This window comes from Polypterus senegalus, chromosome 1 (assembly GCF_016835505.1).
Source record: "Polypterus senegalus isolate Bchr_013 chromosome 1, ASM1683550v1, whole genome shotgun sequence".
Classification (NCBI taxonomy): Eukaryota; Metazoa; Chordata; class Cladistia; order Polypteriformes; family Polypteridae; genus Polypterus; species Polypterus senegalus.
Window position 1 is genome coordinate 216,603,022 of NC_053154.1, and position 21,670 is coordinate 216,624,691.

General features: G+C 37.0%; 1 protein-coding gene across 1 annotated transcript; it reads left to right on the top strand.

Annotated features, from left to right (window-relative positions):
* The first annotated feature begins 223 nt into the window (after positions 1-223).
* On the top strand, positions 224-18,445 carry nudt13 (nudix (nucleoside diphosphate linked moiety X)-type motif 13). Its single transcript, XM_039768995.1, has 10 exons — positions 224-467; positions 891-939; positions 1,447-1,570; positions 7,200-7,342; positions 9,350-9,457; positions 9,800-9,906; positions 10,280-10,405; positions 13,847-13,958; positions 15,998-16,152; positions 17,315-18,445. The coding sequence occupies exons 3-10, from the start codon at positions 1,452-1,454 to the stop codon at positions 17,498-17,500; spliced, it is 1,056 nt and encodes a 351-aa protein (XP_039624929.1). The 5' UTR covers positions 224-467; positions 891-939; positions 1,447-1,451; the 3' UTR covers positions 17,501-18,445.
* Positions 18,446-21,670: the final 3,225 nt, after the last annotated feature.

A 21,670-nucleotide genomic window follows, 5' to 3' on the forward strand; every position in this document is an offset into this window, starting at 1 on the left:
ACGTTCCCAGCGTGCACGCGCATAGGTCTTTGGTTGTCACGTGAATTAACGCATACGTCCGCGCGAGACTGTGATACCAGACAGGGAGCGACTGTTAAATATTTTGCTGCACTATGTGTGTTAAAACAACAAGTTCAACAGTTGGGCAGCTTAAATCATTTAAATTATTTGGTATTAACTAAACACAAAATTGCACGCAAGGAAAGGAAACCCTACTTGAAAAATAAGCAGTCATTTTCACGATGCAACCCGTTCATCACAAAAAATGGACTTGCCCAAAATAGTTGTTTTGGAAGTAGATTTCTAAGAAAAGTAATCGAGCGCTTTAGCCTACTTCACTGTGAAGAATTGACTCGAGTTAAAGAAAACATTTCACTTCGCTTGCTTGTTTTTGTTGAACATTTACGACACGTTAGTTGCACTTAGTTGAAAACTCGGACACAGTTCTTATTCTGGTGATTTCATATGTACGTATCGGTTTTTAGACTTTGGGATGGTGTCTGCACTTACATGCCTTTATATTCGGGTGCAGCTTCTGTTTCTCGGAAGGGTCTTACACGAAGGCTGTGCAGAGTTTGTCACTTTTTGCAGCACAAATTTCCCACCATGTCAGCCTGTTCACCAATTCAAACAAACCTCTGCACGCCTGCTGTATTTGAAAGTTCTGGCTTTGTGAAAGAAAATCAAAGTTTGGTCTAGTGATTTAAATGCATATTTCACCGACAGAACCAGCGGTTACGTGCAGACATAAATATACATTTCTATTTTTCGCATATTAAAATATCCCTTGAATGCAGTGGTTTCATTTCTTGTTTATTTTATATTTGAATTAAGTGAATTTCTTTATTAAATGGCCGAACCAATACTTAGAAACCTATTATCTGTTTTAGGCACAGCACCACGTGAGTTGAACAAATCCTAAATCAAGTCACTTGACAGGTATGTTTATTTGCAGCCTTAAAAAGCTTTTACCCATAAAGTACTTCGTTCAGTTCTTGTTATAATTTTTTTTAAATTACAGTACATTAAACTCTACTCTTTTGTGACCTTAGAAATGTCTTTAGTGATTCTAGTAAATGCGTGGAACGCTACATCTGCTAGTTTCATTATTTACTTGTTTGTCATGTAAATAGACTTGTTAAATCTGTTAAAATATTTCACTTCAGTGTCATTACTAAAGTAAACATATCGTTTGTCTGGATGTTCTTGTGATAAAATTGTCAGATTGCCATAAACTGGATGTATTTAAAATATCTGGTTGTAAGTGGGTTCAGTACAGCTGTAGGGATAATTACTAATGAGAGGCTAAATACTACTTAACAAGCAAATAGTCCCAGTCCAGTTATGTAAATAACACAAAATGTGTTTACTTACTTCTGAGGTTAGTACAAAATCATAAGTTTATTTTTATGTGGTTCTCAGGTTGTTTTCTCATTTTTTATTTAGAGCTCATGGCCCTTGTATGGCGGAAATTGTTGTCCACTGTAAACACACAGCCACTTAACTCTTCACTGTTTCTTTATGGACACCCATTAGTTCGGTGCTGCTCCAGCTATGTCTCTCAGATGCGGTAAAGTGCCTTTCTTTTTCTTTTATTTTCCACAACTTTTGTTATCACCTTTGGCAGTTTTTCAGCAAACCAAAAGCAGTATAATACAGTAGAGTGTTTACAAACACTACTGTATTTTGTGTTTTTGCCAACAGTTACATTTAATGACACTGCTATTATACAGTTCCATTAACAATGTTAGTACTGTGTAACTAAGTCTTTGTAATGGGGGAAGTTTAGGAAAATGAGCAAAGATGTTAATAGAGAACTTTGTGGCTGGCATATAATAGAATAATACCTTTAGTGAAAAGGTATATTTGAAGCAGGGGTGTTCAGAGGATACGACTATATTGAAATTCTGGATGCTTGGATATTCCATACATAAATGTTGTGTAACCAAAATTGAAGGAAATGGCAGACATTGAGAAGACAATTCAAGAAAACATGGACAAGTTTTAGAACTGGGCAAAAACTTGGAAGAGTCAGTTTAACTCTTTGAGGGCTAAATATTTTTTCCAAAAAAAGATGGTTTCACACAGAAACCAACATAAAACATTTGTTAATGCATGCTGTGGTTGCTAGTTTGCCAAGAATGAGTGGCAGGGTTGCTGCCAGGCTGTCTTCACATAACTGGGACAGCAGCGACGGTGGTCATGGTCACAGTGCATTACAATCTGTTTCTACCTCTTATCATTGTTAGGTGGCAGTCCACCCTGGCGAACATTGTCAGTACCACAACTAGCTGGGGACCTATCAGCTGAAGCTGGAATCTCACATTCGTTTTCGATCGCTTGTATCAAAATCTGAGTCAGACAAGTTATAGTCCAGTTCAGCGATAATAGACAAGACGTCTTCCACGGAGTATTTTGCTTTTCATTCGTTTTGATCTCTTGCCATATGTCAGTGCCATTATTGCCGTTGTGTGTGCCTTGCTATTCACGTGAGCGCAGGGAATCTTGGTCAAATCTAGCTTTGCTTCTAGCATTTGAAATGAGAGTCCAATGTAACAGTTGGTTTTGTCACAGTTTACAGTTGATTACCATCGTCAGCTACTCCTTTTGACAAAAGTCGACCTCAGCCCTGAAAGAGTTAATGTGGAATAGTGCAAAGTGCTGCATGTGGGCCAAAAGAACCTCTGTTATAAATTCAAGATAGGAAATACTGTCCTAAAAGAAGCAACCTTTGAAAAAGATTTAGTGGTTTATGTTGACACAACATTTTTATCATCTAAGCAATGCGCAATATCGAATACATCTAGTGCCCAAACGTTCAGTCACCTTTTGTGACTGACGCCTTCATCCAGGAAAAGATATCGTCAGGTGGCATCCAACTTTAATTGGATGTTTAGACCCTATAGCACAACATCCTCCAGTTGGTGGGTTGGCAGTGTTGGCCAATCACTGCCTATCTTCTCTTGGCTTCCAGCTCATCTACTCCTACCTACTCCAGATCCAACAGGAGGCTCTTTCTGCTGCCTCTCCCAACCTTCAAGCAGATACTTTCCTTTCCCTTCCTTCTGTTCCCAGGGATGTAACATTGATTGTGCCAAGATTCTGCAATCTACCGTGACTGAAAATAGCCACACATGACCCACTTTGTCCCTGCATTGTTGGACCAAATCCTGATACTGGGTGACCTTCTTCTCCAAGGCCTCTTCACATCCATCGTCCCACAGAACAGTCAGTTCTATCAGGATGATCCTCTTCACCCCCTTTGACCATATGACTATAATAATATTTTTTTACATTTATATAGCTAGCCTTTTTCTTCTTAATGTTCTCTCCATGCAGGGAGGACCCGGGAAGCGAACCCACAGTCTCCTTACTGCAAAGCAGCAGTGCTACCACTCTGCCGCCTGCATGGATTGAATATCTGGCTTTAGATTTGTTTGAACAGCCTGTGGTAAATATAGCTTCCTACCCAGGTCCACCCTCATCTCCAATGATCGTGCCAGCTGCAAAAGGCTCTTCTAGGGGAAGGGTGGCTTCTCTCCCAACGATGAACTGGATGGATGGGCCTTTACTCACGTGGGCTAGATGATTTTTCCATCTCTCCAGCTCCAAAATATCTTCCAGTACCCTGAGAATCTTGACATGGTGCCATCTATATTTTCCCTGGCTAAGCACAATCTTGTACTCCTCCAGTATGTGTGTCAGCGTGCGTCTATTCCTGCATAGCTTGCACAGTGGGTCCTCAATCATTCCCCACCTGTACATGTTAGTTGATGTTTGCAGAGTATTGTACACTGATCGGAGCTTGAAAGAAATATGGATGGGCGCCATCCTCCAAAGTTCTGGCCATGCAATCTTCCCTTTTGGTAGGTCCCACTTCTTCCAGGCTCCTTTTGATCCAAGTTATGTGTCCCTTGCCCTTTGCCCTTCCTCCTCCAGGTATCAGAACTCAGCTTGGATCATAATTCTCTTTTGCTTTTCCCCATTGCAGGAAATGGGTGGTTCCAAGCCCTTGTCACTCCAAGTAGAGGTTCCCAATGACATCCTTTAGCTTCAGCATACATTCCACCTGTGCAAAAGTTGTGTCTGCTGCCCATTTATGTCCAGATCTTGTGGTGATGCCTGCACCTCTGACTTTTCTGTTGCTAGATTGTCTATACATCAATAAAGCCATGCATTTTGCCACCTTAAACTCCTCGATCACTGATGATGAGGGTAGCTACAGTTGGCCAGACCTGATATATAGCCATGCTCACATGAAGCTTGGTGGAATTCCAAGCCATCTGAGAAGACGTGTGTTCACTTGGGTCACGATTCCTTCGACTGCTGTTATTGACCATGCAGGAAGAGTCAAGTCTTGTGTTTTCCTGGTACAACTTCCCTCTGGACCTGGAGTTGGAACTTGCTGGTCTGTTTCCCATTTCTGATCACCATGATTCTTGACTTCTTTGGTTTAAACTTCAGTCCCACGTTACCAAGTTGTTGAGGGCATTCAGGACCCATCTTGCTTGTACATAGGGTGAATTTGTTATGGTATAACATAAACAGAATGTATATGTAAGAAATTTAAAGGGCAAATAAAATTTTGGGCTAGATATTGTTAAAACTGTTCAATGTGCATTACTGTTCAAATGTTTTAGAACACCTTCATTTTTTGTTCAAATTTAATCAGTTGAAATCCAATAAATGACCTAAAATGGTGAAAAGGTAAACATTAAACTGCCAGAGATTAAAATTTAACATTTAGGTTAGCAAAAATTGAAAAAAGGAAATATCAGAATATTATAAATGGGCATTCTTTAGGGAACAACTAATAGATTACAACCTACACATGTTCTGCAGCAATTAAAGTAAAGTAAGTCTTGCAAGTTGAAACAAACAATTTGCACAGCTGTCCCAAATTCTGTTGATTAATTAAAAACCCTCTGCAGAGCTGTAACAAACTGTGTTAGTACAAACTCTGAAGTACTACTTGGGCAATATTCCAGAGATAATGGCAACTAACAAATGAAAAGAGACAAGAGTACTATTACCCTAAGAAGTGTAGGTTTTTCATTTTGAGAAACTGCAAAAAAATCTAAGGGTCCTACACAACCCAGAGGCAATTGGAAACTGGAAGAAACTCTGCTAGGAAGAGATCTGGCAGTCCCAAAGTTAGAACCCAATCAAAATACAAGTTTCTGAGTGTCACTAGCTGGCATGATAGGCACCTCACAGCACAATAGCTTTGAGCACAGCTTAAGAGTGGTCAAAAAAACAAGTTTCAGCTTCTACTGTGAAGAGGAGACTTTGTGCTGCAGGTTTCACAGGGTGAGTGGCAGTAATAATGCCATTCCTGAAAGGACAAAGAGGGGCCTTGAAATACCAGACGTGAACTACTGTAGACTGGATAAATTAAAAAATGAGACTCACTTTTTTCAATCACTGTTAAGCAGTGCAGTGCATCCCTGGATTTAAGGGATGTGTCATACTCTATCAGATTTTACAGAGTTAAACCTGTTTATTGTTAAGCAGAGAAGACTTCAAAATTCTCAAAGGCATTAACAATGTAGATCCAATCAAAAAAGATGCTAAAAATACAAAGTTGATATTCTTAAGGCAAGAGCACACTTTGGCATGATAAATACTGTAGTACTGTTTTGTTGTGCAGGTTGTAAAATTAATGTGTTGAAGTCAGTATCAGTGGTTCAGCACATTTATATTTGGTTTTGTTGGTTTTGCATGTTTTTAAGTACCATTTCAAGTTTATTGTTTTATGTACATAGTGCAATGAAATTATTTCTTGCTTGTTTCATTAAAACAGTGACAATAAAAAAATACCAAAAAAATGCATATACTGTATATATACACACACACACATTGAACTCAACATATAGGGTATGTGCAATATGAACAAAACTGTATTTATTTATTACTTTTTATATAGCATGTATATATGTTACCATATGTGATATGATTGTCTGCTCATTAACATTATGATCTGTGTATAAAGCTGTCAGAGAATTTACTGGTGCAAGTGCTAATGGTTCTGCACCTTTTTTCAAGAGGGAGGAGTGAGGAATGTGACTGTACAAGGAAATTAAATAATATACAGTACATGATAGAGTAACATTATAATATTTAGCATATCGTAATATGTAAAAAATTATACTATTATCAAAAGCATTGTGATAATGTTATATCACTAGGGTGCTTTGCCCCCTGCTCGGTTTGCTTGCCCACCTCCTCCCCAATAACCCCCGCCCCGGGGCGTTGTGAATCTGAATGCACGATGGAGTTGTGGTCGGATCAGCTGCTGGATTGCTGCTGCTGAGCTGCTTGTTCTGCTTGTCGCACTGCACGTTGATCTTTTAAAAGCCTGTACAGCAGCTGTCTTTTTGTCTCACTGCCATGTCTCGCAGGACGTTGAAGTGTCTCTGAGAAAATCACGTATCATCTCCTTCCAAGCCTTCCAAGATTTTTTTTTTATAATAGAGAGATGGGTTTTCAGGAATTTCTCAGTTATTGCCCATGTTAGGCCCAGTTTGTAATTTGTGCAATAATCTTCATTACAGCACATTCACAAGGAAAATCTTTGGGGATCCTTCAGCAACAAATCACCCCTCACCAAACTACATGTCCTGGAAATAATTTTACAAGCTTTATAGATTAAGGATCTCCAGGCTTTACTTGTAATTTATCTTCTTTGATCCAGGACTGAGTTTCCCAATTCAGACTCTTTAAATAGTGTCACTTTGCGGTCTACTGTTGGTGACTAAAGTGCACAATACTCTGTGAGGTTAGACCGGTGCAATGTTCATTATCATCTTGATTATCATTACTATTTCTGAATCATACTACCTATCCTACATACTATGCTACGTGGATATCTGATGCAGCAATCTGGTAATTTTCTTAATTGCCTCCACACTATGTCTAGATTTTAGAACATGAAAGTGCTGATGAAAACAGATCATGCAACAAAACATAGCCCATCAGTTCCACCTGAAATTTCCAAAATATTGAGCCAAGAGCTGAAAATATTATGTCTGCCAATCCACATGAAACTTGTTACAGTTTACCTATTTCCTGTCATTATCCAATTCTTTATCTGATTTTGTTAACTTTATGTTTATAATTTCTAATTATATGTTAAAATCTGCAAAATTCGCATATGAGTATATCATAAATGTGTTGGTCTTCTTCTCACTGATCTGTAGCTTCCTGACTGTTCTGAAAGAGGATGATGATGCCTGCAGTAAAGCACAGGCTTCAGGGAAATTCTTACTGTTCCATAATCTTTCACCACTCCTTCAGAAGGAGGGACATGAAGGATATTCTGCACCTTTGTTTGCGGCTGCAGGTAAGTATAACGGGAAGTAGGTACAAGGGGCTTTCTTTGGCCAGGTTAGCACACGCACAGCAGATATTTCTGACCTAATATTAGTTGTTAGTAAAATTATTATAGTTAATATGTCTTAAGGCAAAGAAATTGAAATAAGAAATACAGTACAGGCCAAAAGTTTGGACACACCTCCTCATTCAATGTGTTTTCTTTATTTTCATTACCATTTACATTGGTAGATTCTCACTGAAGGCATCAAAACTATGAATGAACACATGTGGAGTTATGTACTTAAAAAAAAAGGTGAAATAACTGAAAACATGTTTTATATTCTAGTTTCTTCAAAATAGCCACCCTTTACTCTGATTACTGCTTTGCACACTCTTGGCATTCTCTCGATGAGCTTCAACAGGTAGTCACCTGAAATGGTTTTCACTTCACAGGTGTGCCTTATCAGGGTTATTTAGTGGAATTTCTTGCTTTATCAATGGGGTTGGGACCAGCAGTTGTGTTGTGCAGAAGTCAGGTTAGTTGGACGATCATTTATTTTTCAACAGGACAATGACCCCAAACACACCTCCAGGCTGTGTAAGGGCTATTTGACCAAGAAGGAGAATGATGGAGTGCTGTACTTTTGGCCTGTACTGTACATTATATAAGTAAGCTTGATCTTGGGCAAGTTACATGACCAGAACCAGAACTTCCTAGTCTTGGTCTTGGTAGCTGGTATTAAGTTTGTTGGTTTGTACTATGACCAAGTTTACAACTAATAAAAAATACCTTAAATAAAGTACAAAATGTGTGCTTGAGGGTGAATTTTTAATTTATGGTGAGATTAATTCATTTATTATTGAAATAAAAGCTAACTTGCATTAGTGTAGCATTGTAGAAGAGCATTTTAATAGCATGCAGTTACTGAATTTCTGACATGCCAAGCATTTCTTTTGCTTATTTTTTTCTGTTGACTATTGAAAGTGCATGTACTTACTGAGTAGACTCTTATCTAAAAAAAGATCATGTGAAGCCCAATAGAGCCCACATCTTAAAGGCACCTAATTTCAAAAAAATTTTTAGTATCTTTTTTATTTGTTCAGTGTACTTTTGCAATATTAGTAATCATACAATACATATTAGGCTGCAATGAATGTAGGCTTAATTGTGTATCTACAAAAAGCTGGAAACAGCATTGTTAAAAAGACAATAGAGTAACTGCCAGTAGAATGTAGTAATTCTTTAAAGTGTACACTGCAGCATTTATTTGGTGGCAACATAAAAGAAGTATATAGCAATAAAATTATTAAGTAATGTTGTGGTTAAATGATAAAACTGACAAATTTTTGTATAGAGTATTAATGTCATTTTCTTATCATTTTATTAGTCAGTATAATTCTTAAGAAAAGAGTTTTAGTAAAGTAAGATTTGCAGTCTAGAAGGTTTTTAGTTGCAGGTCTGTTATAATTGTATGATTAACATTAATTTTTGTTAGTAACCAGTAAAGTCACCTAGCACTTCAGTCTATCATTTAAAGCATCATAATCTGAAATGAAAAAATGAAGAATATTTAATGATGAATTATTTTTTTCCTATATATTGTACAGCACAAGACATAATGTGTTTAAATAATTGCAGATGTGTAGCAAACAAAACATCTAGGCCAGTTTAAGTCTGAATTGTATTATGTTTATAAAATTATGTTCACAAAATAAATTAGGATAAAGGCCAACACATTATATTTGTATTATTTATATCTCCCAAGGACCTCAAGTTCATAAATCGAGAGCTGTTATGTAACAAATACAAAATGTGGTTTTTTTTGGAGAACAGATTGGAAAGTGTTGTTTTGTTTGAAATTATACCAAAGCCTGTTCTAACGAAGTACTTCATGTATTTCTTAGCACATAATGTAAAATGCAGTTTATTAAAGTAAATAATTGACTTGGATTTTATATTGGCATTAGGTTTATCACATCTGTTATAGCTTTCACCTACCTGATGCTCTTCATATTTCTAAATTGTTTATTGCAGATGTTAAAGGCATTCTGGGAAAGCTGGGCCAGAGTGACAATATTTTGGAGACATCGGTGTTGATTGGGTGTTCACAGGACAGTGAGACGCAGTTTGCTCTGGACCTTGGTAAAAGCTTGTTTGTTACCCATGGCCTTTGTAATTAGGCTTGATGAGGCAATTTGCTGTAAAATATGCTTAAATATTCTTCTAACTTATCCATATTATCAACACAATAATCATCATTATAAACCAAAGTGATGTTTTTAATTTAGAGAAGGAAATCATCAACAGGAAGTAAAGGTGTATCTGAGACATTGATGATATTTAATCCTCAGATTAGAGTGATGTACCATTAGTTTGAAGCTGCCATATTAAAGGTGTGTAAGTGGGCATGTAAAGTGTGTTAAAACAGGGTTAAGAGTGTTCCATTAATTTGGAGAATGCATTTTAATCTATTAAAAATTTCAGGGATATTAGAGATGAATGACTTGGACCACCATTTCCATGGAACCTTTGTTGAACTAAGGAAAGCATTCTTTCTTTTGAGGAGACAGGATATCCCTCTAGTGTTTCGGGTATGCAATATCTTATTGTGCGCTAGATTTTTTTTAGATGTAGGTTTTGTTCTTTGATATTTTGTTTTGTTTAATATCTAATTAAGTGAAATCTGTAAACTGTGGTACCTGATATCTGACTGTAAAAGATACAGTATCATTTATCATAAGTATAAATCATTTAAAGGAAAGTTGAAGTAGGAGAAAGTGTGACTATGTTTAAAAGAATAAAATAATATTGAGGTACTGTAAGATTTATCTTTCTGGTAGATGCTCATTGAAACCTTGCTTCAATGACTGTGGCTTCCTAAAATTCAAGAAAAAAAGAGCAGAGATGAAAACCCCAATAAAGAGACAAGGTTGTTGCTGGTATTTATTAATTGCTTTCTTTCAGAGCCAAGCCCTGCTTCGATGGCACCAAACACATCAATACTGTAGCCAAAGTGGCAAGCCAACAGAGCGCAACCGGGCAGGTAGCCAGAGAATCTGCAAGTCCAATGGAAATATCTATTATCCACAGGTAAATTATCTAGTATTTCAACTTTTTCAGATGACCCCAAGAATTGATTATTATTATTTGGATACGGAAATATAAGTGAATATACAGTATTACCATTCAACCCAATGAAGTCCATCAATTTCTTATTTGTCTAACACTTCCAAACTCATGCCAGATCAAGTCTTGACAGTCCCCAATGCTGCACTTTCAACTATATTATTAGGTAACTTCTCCATATGTTTACATTCTTCTGTATTAAGAAATAGACTCATTGGCCACTTTATTAGGTCTTGGGTTGAGTCCCTTTTGCATCCAGAACAGCCTGAATTCATGCAGGTACTAAAGGGTTTTTCAGCCACATATTCATAGCTACAAACCTTTCATTCCACATCACCCCAAGAGGATGTGTTGGTATGAGATCTGGGAATTGTGCAGGCAACTGGACTAAAATATAGTCACTGTGAAGATTGTGGAAACAGCTTGAAATGATGTGTGCCTTATGACACAGTTCATTATCCTGCTGGAAGTATCAATTTGAAAAAAAATAAAGGGATGTACCTGATCACCAATAATGCTTAAGTATGCTGTGACGTTCAACACATGGCCATTTGGTAGTAAGATCCCTTGTGTGTTCCAAAAAATATTCCCCACTCTAACCCAAAATACCCCTAACTAGCTTGATACAAAATAGATCCGCATGTTTGTGCTGTTTATGCCAAATTGTGACACTCCCATCTACATGTCACATCAGAAATTCTTTGAACCAGGGTGCTTTTTGTAACCTTTAGCCATCTAGTTTCATTGATCACATACTGACTGTAGCCCTATCTTCCTGTTCTTAGCTGAGAGAAGAGGAACCTAACATGGTGTAATGCTTGTGTAGCTTATTTGATTCTATGTTCAACACATTTTACCTTCAGAGATGCCCTCTTTCTGCAAACCACTGTTGTAAAGAGCTATTATTTGAACATTTATGATCTTTATGTTAGTTTGAACAAATCTTGACATGTTCCTGACTGAACTGTCATTTCCCAAATGTTATTGTTTATTGCAACATTCTTGGTAAACTCTAGAGTGTGAAAATCGTCTTTCCAAGATGCAGGAACTATATTGTGTGGCACCAACAGTCCTATCACAATTAAAGTCACATAGATCACACTGGTCAAAAAACAACTAAAACATTTGGCCTCTTTATAATAACTAGTAGGTATGCTTTATAAAGTTGTATTTGAATGTACTTTAAATAGTTGTGTCAAATATACTCTTAATTACAGTAAATGTAACTAATTTCCCTTACCCATGTAAAGAGGTTTTAAAATAATAGGCTGCCAACTTTTTTAATCACCTTATTGTTTTAAATTCTTCTTTCATGTCTCCTATTAGTCTTTAATTACCTAAAATGAAAAGATTAATTTCCTTTAGCTTTCTACCTAGCTTAAACCTTATAGTTCTGCAATTAGTAGAGAAGCTTGTTTTAGTACATTGTATAGTGCTGTATATTATGCCTGTCTTGTAATATGGAGACAAAAACTGTATACAGAATTATATCTGAGTCTTTCAAAGATCATTAGTTAGTCTAAGCTTGAGTGACGTTGCTGGTCCCGCTCCATGCTCCTACTTCCAGCTTTGGGAACCCTTGAACCCAACACCATCGGTAATGTAACTGGATGAGCTGGTCTGATGGGAACAAATCAAACTGAGCAAGGGGATGGTGCAAAAAGTGAGGAAGTGCTTTTATTAAACAAAAATCAAAATAAACTAAAAACAGTGTCCAAAGTGCAGGGCTTCCAATAAATAAATAATAAAAGTGGAGGTTAAAACAATCCAAATAAATAAATCCAATTAAAATGAGGTTAAAAACAATGGCTGAAAGCAGTCCCCTTTTTAAAAACCCCTTGCCTTCTTATAGCTGGTAGCTCCACTGCTTCTCCTGTACAGGCCCTGCAATAGGGGAGTTGCCCTACCTGCAGGTGCAGCTACCTTCTACACTGGTACGGTAGCCTTCCAAACCCTGGCTCCATACAGCTCATCCACCAGACTAAGACTCGGGTTCCCCCAATGGCCAGGGCGCTCAGGTTGGGGTTCACTTTCCCAAGACTCCCTGACTGCTGCTGCCTTCCACAGCGAGTTGTCCACTATGCTGGTCACTCCATCTCCTGAGATTGTCCTGCTGGAGCGATCGCTTCCTGCTGCCCCTACTGAGTGTCTGCCTAATACTCCTCCTCAGGCTCTCTCCTCCCACCTGCCTGCATTCACCAGTGAGCCTGCTTTCACTCACCCACTCCCACATCGGCTCTCTGCACCTCTTGTCTCCTTCTTTCCATTAACCGCCGATCTCCGATCTTTTTCTTGTTTTCCCCTCTGCACTCGCGCTTCTCCTATTTATAATGAGGACGTGGCACAGGTGTGGTGATTAGCAGCTTCCGGTACCAGTTACGGACATGGGCGATTCCGTACCTGTGCACTTCAGTGCAGAAACACCCAAGTCCAAATCATGCCCAGGAACCGCTCCGGCCACAATACCACGCCCCGTCCTTAAGCTGTGAGTATGGCAATTATTTATTTTAAAAAAACTGGCCTTTCACTCAGAGCCATGGACCCGCTATACCACATTCCTCCCCCCTTAATCCACCAGTTGCATAGGAAGGCACCATACCACTACCAACCCAGTGCAACTGGCGGCCCAGGTCCGCAGCCTGGCTCTGACACTACACTAAAAAAATAAAAGCACTAAAACCAACCCAAGCCCCCCTTTGTTAAAAGCAAGACATTAAAAGATTAAGAGCTTTAAAATACCAATAAAATCAATCAATAAATAAATGTCCATTTAAAAGTTCAGTCTCTAAATGTCTTCCTCTGGCTTGGGTCGGTGGGTTCTATCAAAATGTCTGGCACCAATCTAGCTAGCTGCGCCTTTTTTTTTTCTGTGCTTCCCATCTGCCAGTTAATCCAGTTACATAACGGACGGTGTTGGGTTCGAGGGCTCCCAAATCTGGAAGAGGGAGCATGGAACAGGAGCAGCACCATCACAGCATGCCACTCTTTGGCTTGCTCTGTTAAACCATAATTTAATTATCCTTTTAGCCAATTATGTATTCTGCCTGGTTGTGGAATAGGATGTGTTCACTTGTATTCCCATTTCTCATGCCAGACCCCTTATTATGCAGTAGTACCTAATACTTTTTACCCATTTTTCATATTCCCCAAATTAGAATTCTATCCCAGTCAGTCTGGTAGGGACTTTGTAGACTTGAAGAGTACTTATTATTTATTGTGAAGTTTGCTTAATTTCTTTATAAATCAAAAAGAATATCTGCCCTATTACTGCTACAACTTCATTGGAAAAAGCACAACAAAATAATAATTTAAGATACCAAGCTTTTTGATAATGCACTTTGAACATCACTAGCTTTTTTCTGAGCCAAGTCACTTCATTATAAGATTATCTTTTACTCCCAATAGATGGCTCCAGTTGTAATCAGCCTTGTTTCAGATGGAACTCGTTGCCTTCTAGCACGACAGAAGTCGTTTCCCAAAGGGATGTATAGCGCTCTTGCCGGATTCTGTGATATTGGTAAGGTAATCCATTGTTTAAGTTCTGCACAAATGAAGAAAATACATGTTGAGTCCGTGAATGAATCACACAGGACTACTGAAGTAACACCATTTATTTTTAACATTTGAAAGTTTTTTTCCCTTCTTTCTTTTTGACTAAACAGAAAGGCGTATAGTAAGCCCATCTTGGTAGACTAAAAAATCACTTAGATTATACTATCAGTTTTTCCAATTTGCAAGAAATTGCTGTTGTCATTAAATAAGGATGTCTCTTTTTCCTGTTACTAAACTCCTGTGACTAAAATTAGATTTCATAGTCCTACTGAGCATCATGTATCTTACAGTAGAAACCTGCTATGTCTTGGCTATTAAAAATACAGTTGTGCTTGAAAGTTTGCGAACCCTTTAGAATTTTCTATATTTCTGCATAAATATGACCTAAAACATCATCAGATTTTCACTCAAGTCTTAAAAGTAGATAAAGAGAAACCAGTTAAGCAAATGAGACAAAGATATTATACTTGGTCATTTATTTATTGAGGAAAATGATTGAATATTACATATTTGTGAGTGGCAAAAGTATGTGAACCTCTAGGATTAGCAGTTAGTTTGAAGGTGAATCTAGAGTCAGGTGTTTTTAATCAATGGGATGACAATCAGGTGTGAGTGGGCACCCTGTGTTATTTAAAGAACAGGGATCTATCAAAGTCTGCTCTTCACAACACATGTTTGTGGAAGTGTATCATGGCACGAACAAAGGATATTTCTGAGGACCTCAGAAAAAGAGTTTGTGATGCTCATCAGGCTGAAAAAGGTTACAAAGCCATCTCTAAAGAGTTTGGACTCCACCAATCCATAGTCAGACAGATTGTGTACAAATGGAGGAAATTCAAGACCATTGTTACCCTCCCCAGGAGTGGTCGACGAACAAAGATCACTCCAAGAGCAAGTTGTGTAATAGTTGGCGAGGTCACAAAGGACCCCAGGGTAACTTCTAAGCAACTGAAGACCTCTCTCACATTGGCTAATGTTCATGTTCACCATCAAGAGGACACTGAACAACAATGGTGTGCATGGCAGAGCTGCAAGGAGAAAGCCACTACTCTCCAAAAAAAACATTGCTGCTCGTCTGCAGTTTGCTAAAGATCACGTGGACAAACCAGAAGACTATTGGAAGAATGCTTTGTGGACAGATGAAACCAAAATAGAACTTTTTGGTTTAAATGAAAAGCATTATGTTTGGAGAAAGGAAAACACTGCATTCCAGCATAAGAACCTTATCCCATCTGTGAAACATGATGGTAGTAGTATCATGGTTTGGGCCTGTTTTGCTGCATCTGGGCCAGGACGGCTTGCCTTCATTGATGAAACAATGAATTCTGAATTATATCAGAGAATTCTAAAGGAAAATGTCAGGACATCTGTCCATGAACTGAATCTCAAGAGAAGTTGGGTCATGCAACAAGACAACGACCCTAAGCACACAAGTCGTTCTACCAAAGAATGGTTAAAGAAGAATAAAGTTAATGTTTTGGAATGGCCAAGTCAAAGTCCTGACCTTAATCCAATAGAATTGTTTTGGAAGGACCTGAAGCAAGCAGTTAATGTGAGGAAACCCACCAACATCCCAGAGTTGAAGCTGTTCTGTACGGAGGATTGGGCTAAAATTCCTCCAAGCCGGTGTGCAGGAATGATCAAAGTTACCGGAAACGTTTAGTTGCAGTTACTGCTGTAAAGGGGGGGTCACACCAGATACTGAAAGCAAAGGTTCACATACTTTTGCCACTCACAAATATGTAATATTCAGTTATTTTCATTAATAAATAAATGACCAAATATAATATTTTTGTCTCATTTGTTTAACTGGTTTCTCTTTATCTACTTTTAGGACTTGAGTGAAAATCTGATGATGTTTTAGATCATATTTATGCAGAAATATAGAAAATTCTAAAGGGTTCACAAACTTTCAAGCACCACTGTAGAAGCCATTTAAAAAGAGGGTATTAGAGTACATCTTTTCTTATGTATGATCTCTTCTGACTCTGATCAATCCTGCAGGCGAGACTGTAGAGGAGACTGTACGAAGAGAAGTGGCAGAAGAAGTTGGGTTGGAGATTGAATCTCTTTGGTACACTGGATCCCAGCACTGGCCCTTTCCAAACAGCTCTCTGATGATAGCGTGCCATGCAACCGTTAGTGCAGAAAAGTCACAGGTGAAATCAAACAAAACATATCTCTTCCATGATTAATAATTTAACAGTATCTGACTATTATAGTTTCATGAAATACAGCAAAAATGATCTTTTCTTTATATGGATTAATCTGAATAAATTAATTGAATTTCATTTTAGTATTTAGTCTCTCAGAAATTGCCTTTGCTTTATGTACAAAATATAAATATAAATGATTTTCTTAGATTTTATTTTCATTTTGCCAAGTCTGAAAGTAAAGCAGTTTAGAACCAGGAGTGCACCAGCATCTTTTACATGAGAGCTACTAGCATGAAATATAGGTAAATAAGGATTATAAACATCCTGCTTATTTACATGCATAGGTTTATATACAGTTGAAATGCTGCAGGCAGCTTCACTTTGCTCATTGTATGTGAAATTGACAATGTTCCTTTAGTCATTTCTGCATTTCAATGCAGAAAATACAAACATGCCTTCCTATGGTACTTTCACAAGAAAGTGAGTCTGGCTAAAAGTTTCTTGGTGAGCCACATTTGATTTTAGAACTGTGCTGTGTGCTTCCCACATTTAGATGCTTGTGGCACTGCATGACATAGTATCTATTTATTAAAGTTATGCTCACCGTGATATCAAGATATAAGATTTCACAACAGAAAATTTTAGTGTTGCAATAAATAGGCATCTTCTCAAAAAGAAACTTTATTTGTTTGATATTATGATTGCTAAAATACTCAGTTATTTTAAAAAAAGTTTACTTTTGAAAAATTTCAAAATATTCTTATAAGGACCAATGTTAAAACTAAATGAGCATGTTTGTAATAGGCCTAGGATTTGTCACAATGGAAGAAGATCTGAGGTATTTACCTTTGTGCAAGATTCCAAAGTATCTAAATAAGCAGATCTCTTTCAGGTCAATGGATTTTAAAGATCTTATTTTTCATTAAACATTTATCAATTGGTTATTGACCTTCCAGTTATTCGGTCACAAAAACTTGATATGCAAATTATATTGACAGATCCAGTTACATGTGTTGGGAGAGACAAGAACATTGATTGAATTTACCTTCACAGGCTAAAGTGGAAATACTGATTTAAAATTAATGTGATGTATTCCCATCATGTGTTTATTACATAAGTAATTTAATCTAGCATTTTAATTTCACTTTATGTGCTCATTCGTCAGATCACAGTTAATGATCAAGAGCTGGAAGATGCACGTTGGTTTACTGCTGATGAGATCAAGAGAGCCCTTGAACGAAAAAAACTTCCTCGTGAACAAGAAGCTGGAATCATACCATTTTGGGTGCCACCACGTACAGCCATTGCCAATCAGCTTATCCAAGAATGGATCAATAAACAGTCCAAATAGTCCTGTTCTAATGATGATGCTTGTCAGCTCATGTAGTTCATCAGAAATGCATGTTAGAGGTGCTCAAAATATTTGGGAAGCCACAAATAAGAAAAAGGTTTCCCTGTAGAACAAAGTAAGCTTTTTAAATCATTTTGTCTTCCAGGTGTTTTGAAATAATCAAGATGTTGTACTATAAAATAGTATTGATTATTTAAAATTTAGAGGATTGAATTATTTTTGAAATGGAGAATATGGATAGTCCATAAATGACATACCAATACGTGATAGATGATTATATTAAATGGTAATACATATTAAAATAAATAACATTTAGGTCTTTATGTATGAAATAGGCCCTCATTTTAACAGCAATGTCTGTGTCAATACACCAAATTATTTTGTATTCACCTCTTTGTATAAAAAGACATATTTTCCTTTACTTTGCCCCTGACAGAAAACATTCAGCATCCAAAGTTATTTTGTGTACCTTATTATTGCACCTGTGACCTTTTCTTGTTGTTGTAATATTCGGGCATACATTTATTCATTCTGAAACTTGTTTTATATAGTTTATGACCACAGTTGACAGCAGTAACCACAAACCAGAAAGTGGGCTCGCACTCGCACTAACTTAATTTGAAATCTCCAGTTAATCTAACTTGCATGCTTTTGGAGACATGTACCCAGAAGAAACCCTCCCAGAAATGGGGAGAACTTGAATACACGACACAGACAGCAACTAGATATGGGAGTTGAAGCCAAGACACTGAACCATGAGACAGCAGCACCAACCACTGTGCCATGGTGCTGCTATAACCTTTGTAGGTTAAATGTTGGCAGAAGTTTTTTTTTTTTTACTGTTAATTCAGATTTTCTGCTGCTTATATTTTGAAATTCAGTCAGTCAGTCATTTTCCAACCTGCTATATCCTAACACAGGGTCACGGGGGTCTGCTGGAGCCAATCCCAGCCAACAATTGGCGCAAGGCAAAAACAAACCCCGGGCAGGGCGCTAGCTCACCGCACACACCAAGTACACACAACGGACAATTTTGGATCGCCAATGCAACTAACCTTGCATGTCTTTGGACTGTGGGAGGAAACTGGAGCACCAGGAGGAAACTCACGCAGACATGGGGAGAGCATGCAAACTCCACAAAGGGAGGACCCAGGATTTCAACAACTAACAATTGTATTGTGCTAATTATCATATGGTTGTGTTGCCTGGGAGGGAAAGAAGTATTCTGCTTTATCCTACCTCATGTAAAAAGACATTACAGTAGTCTTGCATATTGAAAATAGTTTTATTAGTACATTGATTCAACATGATTTTTAGAGCTTTTTTGTGAAAAATTAAATTATTAGGAAAGTATAAGAACAAGGTTTAAGTGAAAGCCATGGTAATATGATGAACCCAGTAAAGGTAAACCTCTCCTTAGCACAGCTATTGATCTGTAAATACAGGATAATTTGAAGAATAAAAAAGTTTTGTCTGCCATGGAGGGCTAAGCTCAGATTCGGTTTTCACAATGAATATGAAACAATTAATTGTTTTGATGAACATGTTATTTTTATATAGTGAGCAGGTAAATATATGTATCATATACAGTATGTATTTTCCTTGTTGCTGGTCTATGCAGATGTCTGTAATTAAATAAAATGTAATAATACATTATAACTTTAAGAATGCTACAGTGATCTCTGGAGTTAAAAGCAATGCTCCTAAAAAAAGTAAATGGAAATGGAAAAATGTCAGTTTTTTTGTTTATTATCAATCAGAAAATGTTATAAGATAGTAGTAGGCAACATACTTTTTTACATAAAAGTATTCTTTACAGTATAAGGAAATAAAAGAATGCTATATGACACTAGGGTCTTTTTCTTTCATGTTTAGAGCCTAGTTTTTTTACAACTGCATGCTGGCTAAAAGTAATAAAAAAATACAGTGACAAATATTACAAATCATACTGTACATATTTGCTCATAAAATAACAACTTTTTTCTTACCCATCAAATATTCTACATTAAACACTAATTTAGCTTTTAATATGGAACTAAGGAAGGCTTCTAGAAAAAAAAGCAAAAAATTGCGGTGTGGTTTTAGTTAATGAAGGTATCAGAATCACTGTCTCTCTTGTAAAAATCATTCTTGCTTGCTTTTATGAAATGTACAAGGGATAAAAGTCCAAATTCAGCAAGGCTATTGTGCAGAACCTCAGTATTTACTTTAAAGTGCCTCATTGACTATATGTTTCGTCATGGAATCACAACACGATCCTCTCAGTTCAGACCTTTAACACTGTGGGAACTGCTGGTGGCCAGCCATGAATCCTGCCCTCAGAAGCAGTTTCTTTACAGTGAGAGCAAGCGGAACATTTCTGGTGACATCAGCTGAGCTCTCTGTTGCTCAGCCCTCTACACTATACAATTAAAAAGAGTAACCTGAAAGAGACATTGTTAGCTTATGCAAAATTAGTAAGGAAACAAAAAGATACTGTTAATTTATAGTACACATCACATGTGAAATTAAATGATATGAAGCAATCTGTTTAACATTTTGTGCTGCAGTTTTGAATACACAAATTACATATATTTGAAGGGGACATACTTCCTTGGGGGCTGCTGTGCCTTCTGTTTTTTGTTTTTTGTTTTTTTCTTGCTTTTGCAGACAGTTGACATCTGTTCCGATGCTGGGTTGGATTATGTTTCTTAACTCTAATTTTTGTTCATCTATTCCATATTTAAAACAGCCTAACAGGGTGGATTTATATTTCTTTTATGACTGCAGTACTTTATTAGGCAGCTAAGGCAGTGGACTGGTTCAGATTCCTGTCATTGATGTTTTGTTGCTTAACCAACTTGTGCTCCAACTGCAAAAAATTTACCTATATTGTCATAATGCATCTTGATCCTGTAGGTAGCCATCAGAATGACAGTAGTGAGTAGAGATCAACTCAAAGAAAACACAATGTGGGATGACAATGGAACCCTTTCCTTATGAGTGGTAAGGTAATATGAACAGAAGATGAGATTAGACACAGAGACAAAGACTGAACCAAAGTAAGTGAAAATTTAGACTTCTGCACCATTAAAAACAATGTAAATATATGTTAAATGTCATTCATTTATTTCTAGAAAATATAAGACCACCCTTTGTACCAGTGCAGTAAGAGAATGCAGCATTTCCCCATTATAGCCTCATTGCTCACTGTGTGAAATGCTTTTTACATATTGCATGTTCTGTTGTGTGATTTTTTTGATGCTAGCTGATTTTTGCAGTGTAACAAAATGTTTTTCTTCTTTCAGTAGTGCTCCTGAGTTGCGATGTGACAAAATTATCAGCTATCCTATTGTGGCTATCTGTGAATTCAAATTCAGTACACAAGTTTAATAAGGAAACTTTCATACAGGATACATTAATATTTATAAGCAGTATTGTTCCCTATGTATTTTCATTTTAGAACTTATTATTTACTGCCATGCTACCAGTATTTTTGGAGACTCCTAATTTTGCTCTTTTCTTCATTAAGAACAAAATAGTACAGTATGTGTCCAGTACGTGAAGTAATTTTCCTTTTTCTTTTCCCTAGTTTTCAGGTATTGGAAATGCCAAATTATTGTAGTTTTCAACAAAATGCCATTAAAGAATCAGTAAGACTTCTCCGAAATTGTAAAAAAAAATAACACTTTTGGGTAACGCTTTAGTTTACATAATGCAAAAATGCATCTATTTCCCGTTCACTTTTATGTAACAAGACCTCGACAAACACTTATTTGGGTCTACATAACACTTACAAAGCATCCATAAAATGTTTATTCATCTCTGCAAAGTGGCCTACTAACAAAACTTCACTTTATAATGGACTGAGTTGGCTTAAATGACATACATTTGTTACATATTTAGTATAAGATCTGTGAATCCTTCATATTAATAAGTCATTTTACCATAATGTCAATATGCCACGCTGCACAGAGATGAATAACCAATCTGCTGATGCTTTGTAAGTGTTATGAAGACCCAAAGAAGTGTTTAAGATCTTGTTACATAAAAGTGAACGAGAAATAGATGCATCTTTGCAGTACCTAAAATAAAGTATTACCAATGCTTTTGGTTAAAAGTTTAACAATCTGCAGTTCTGTGTACTAAAAAGCACACTGATTAATCATTGAGTTCATTTACTCTGAAAAG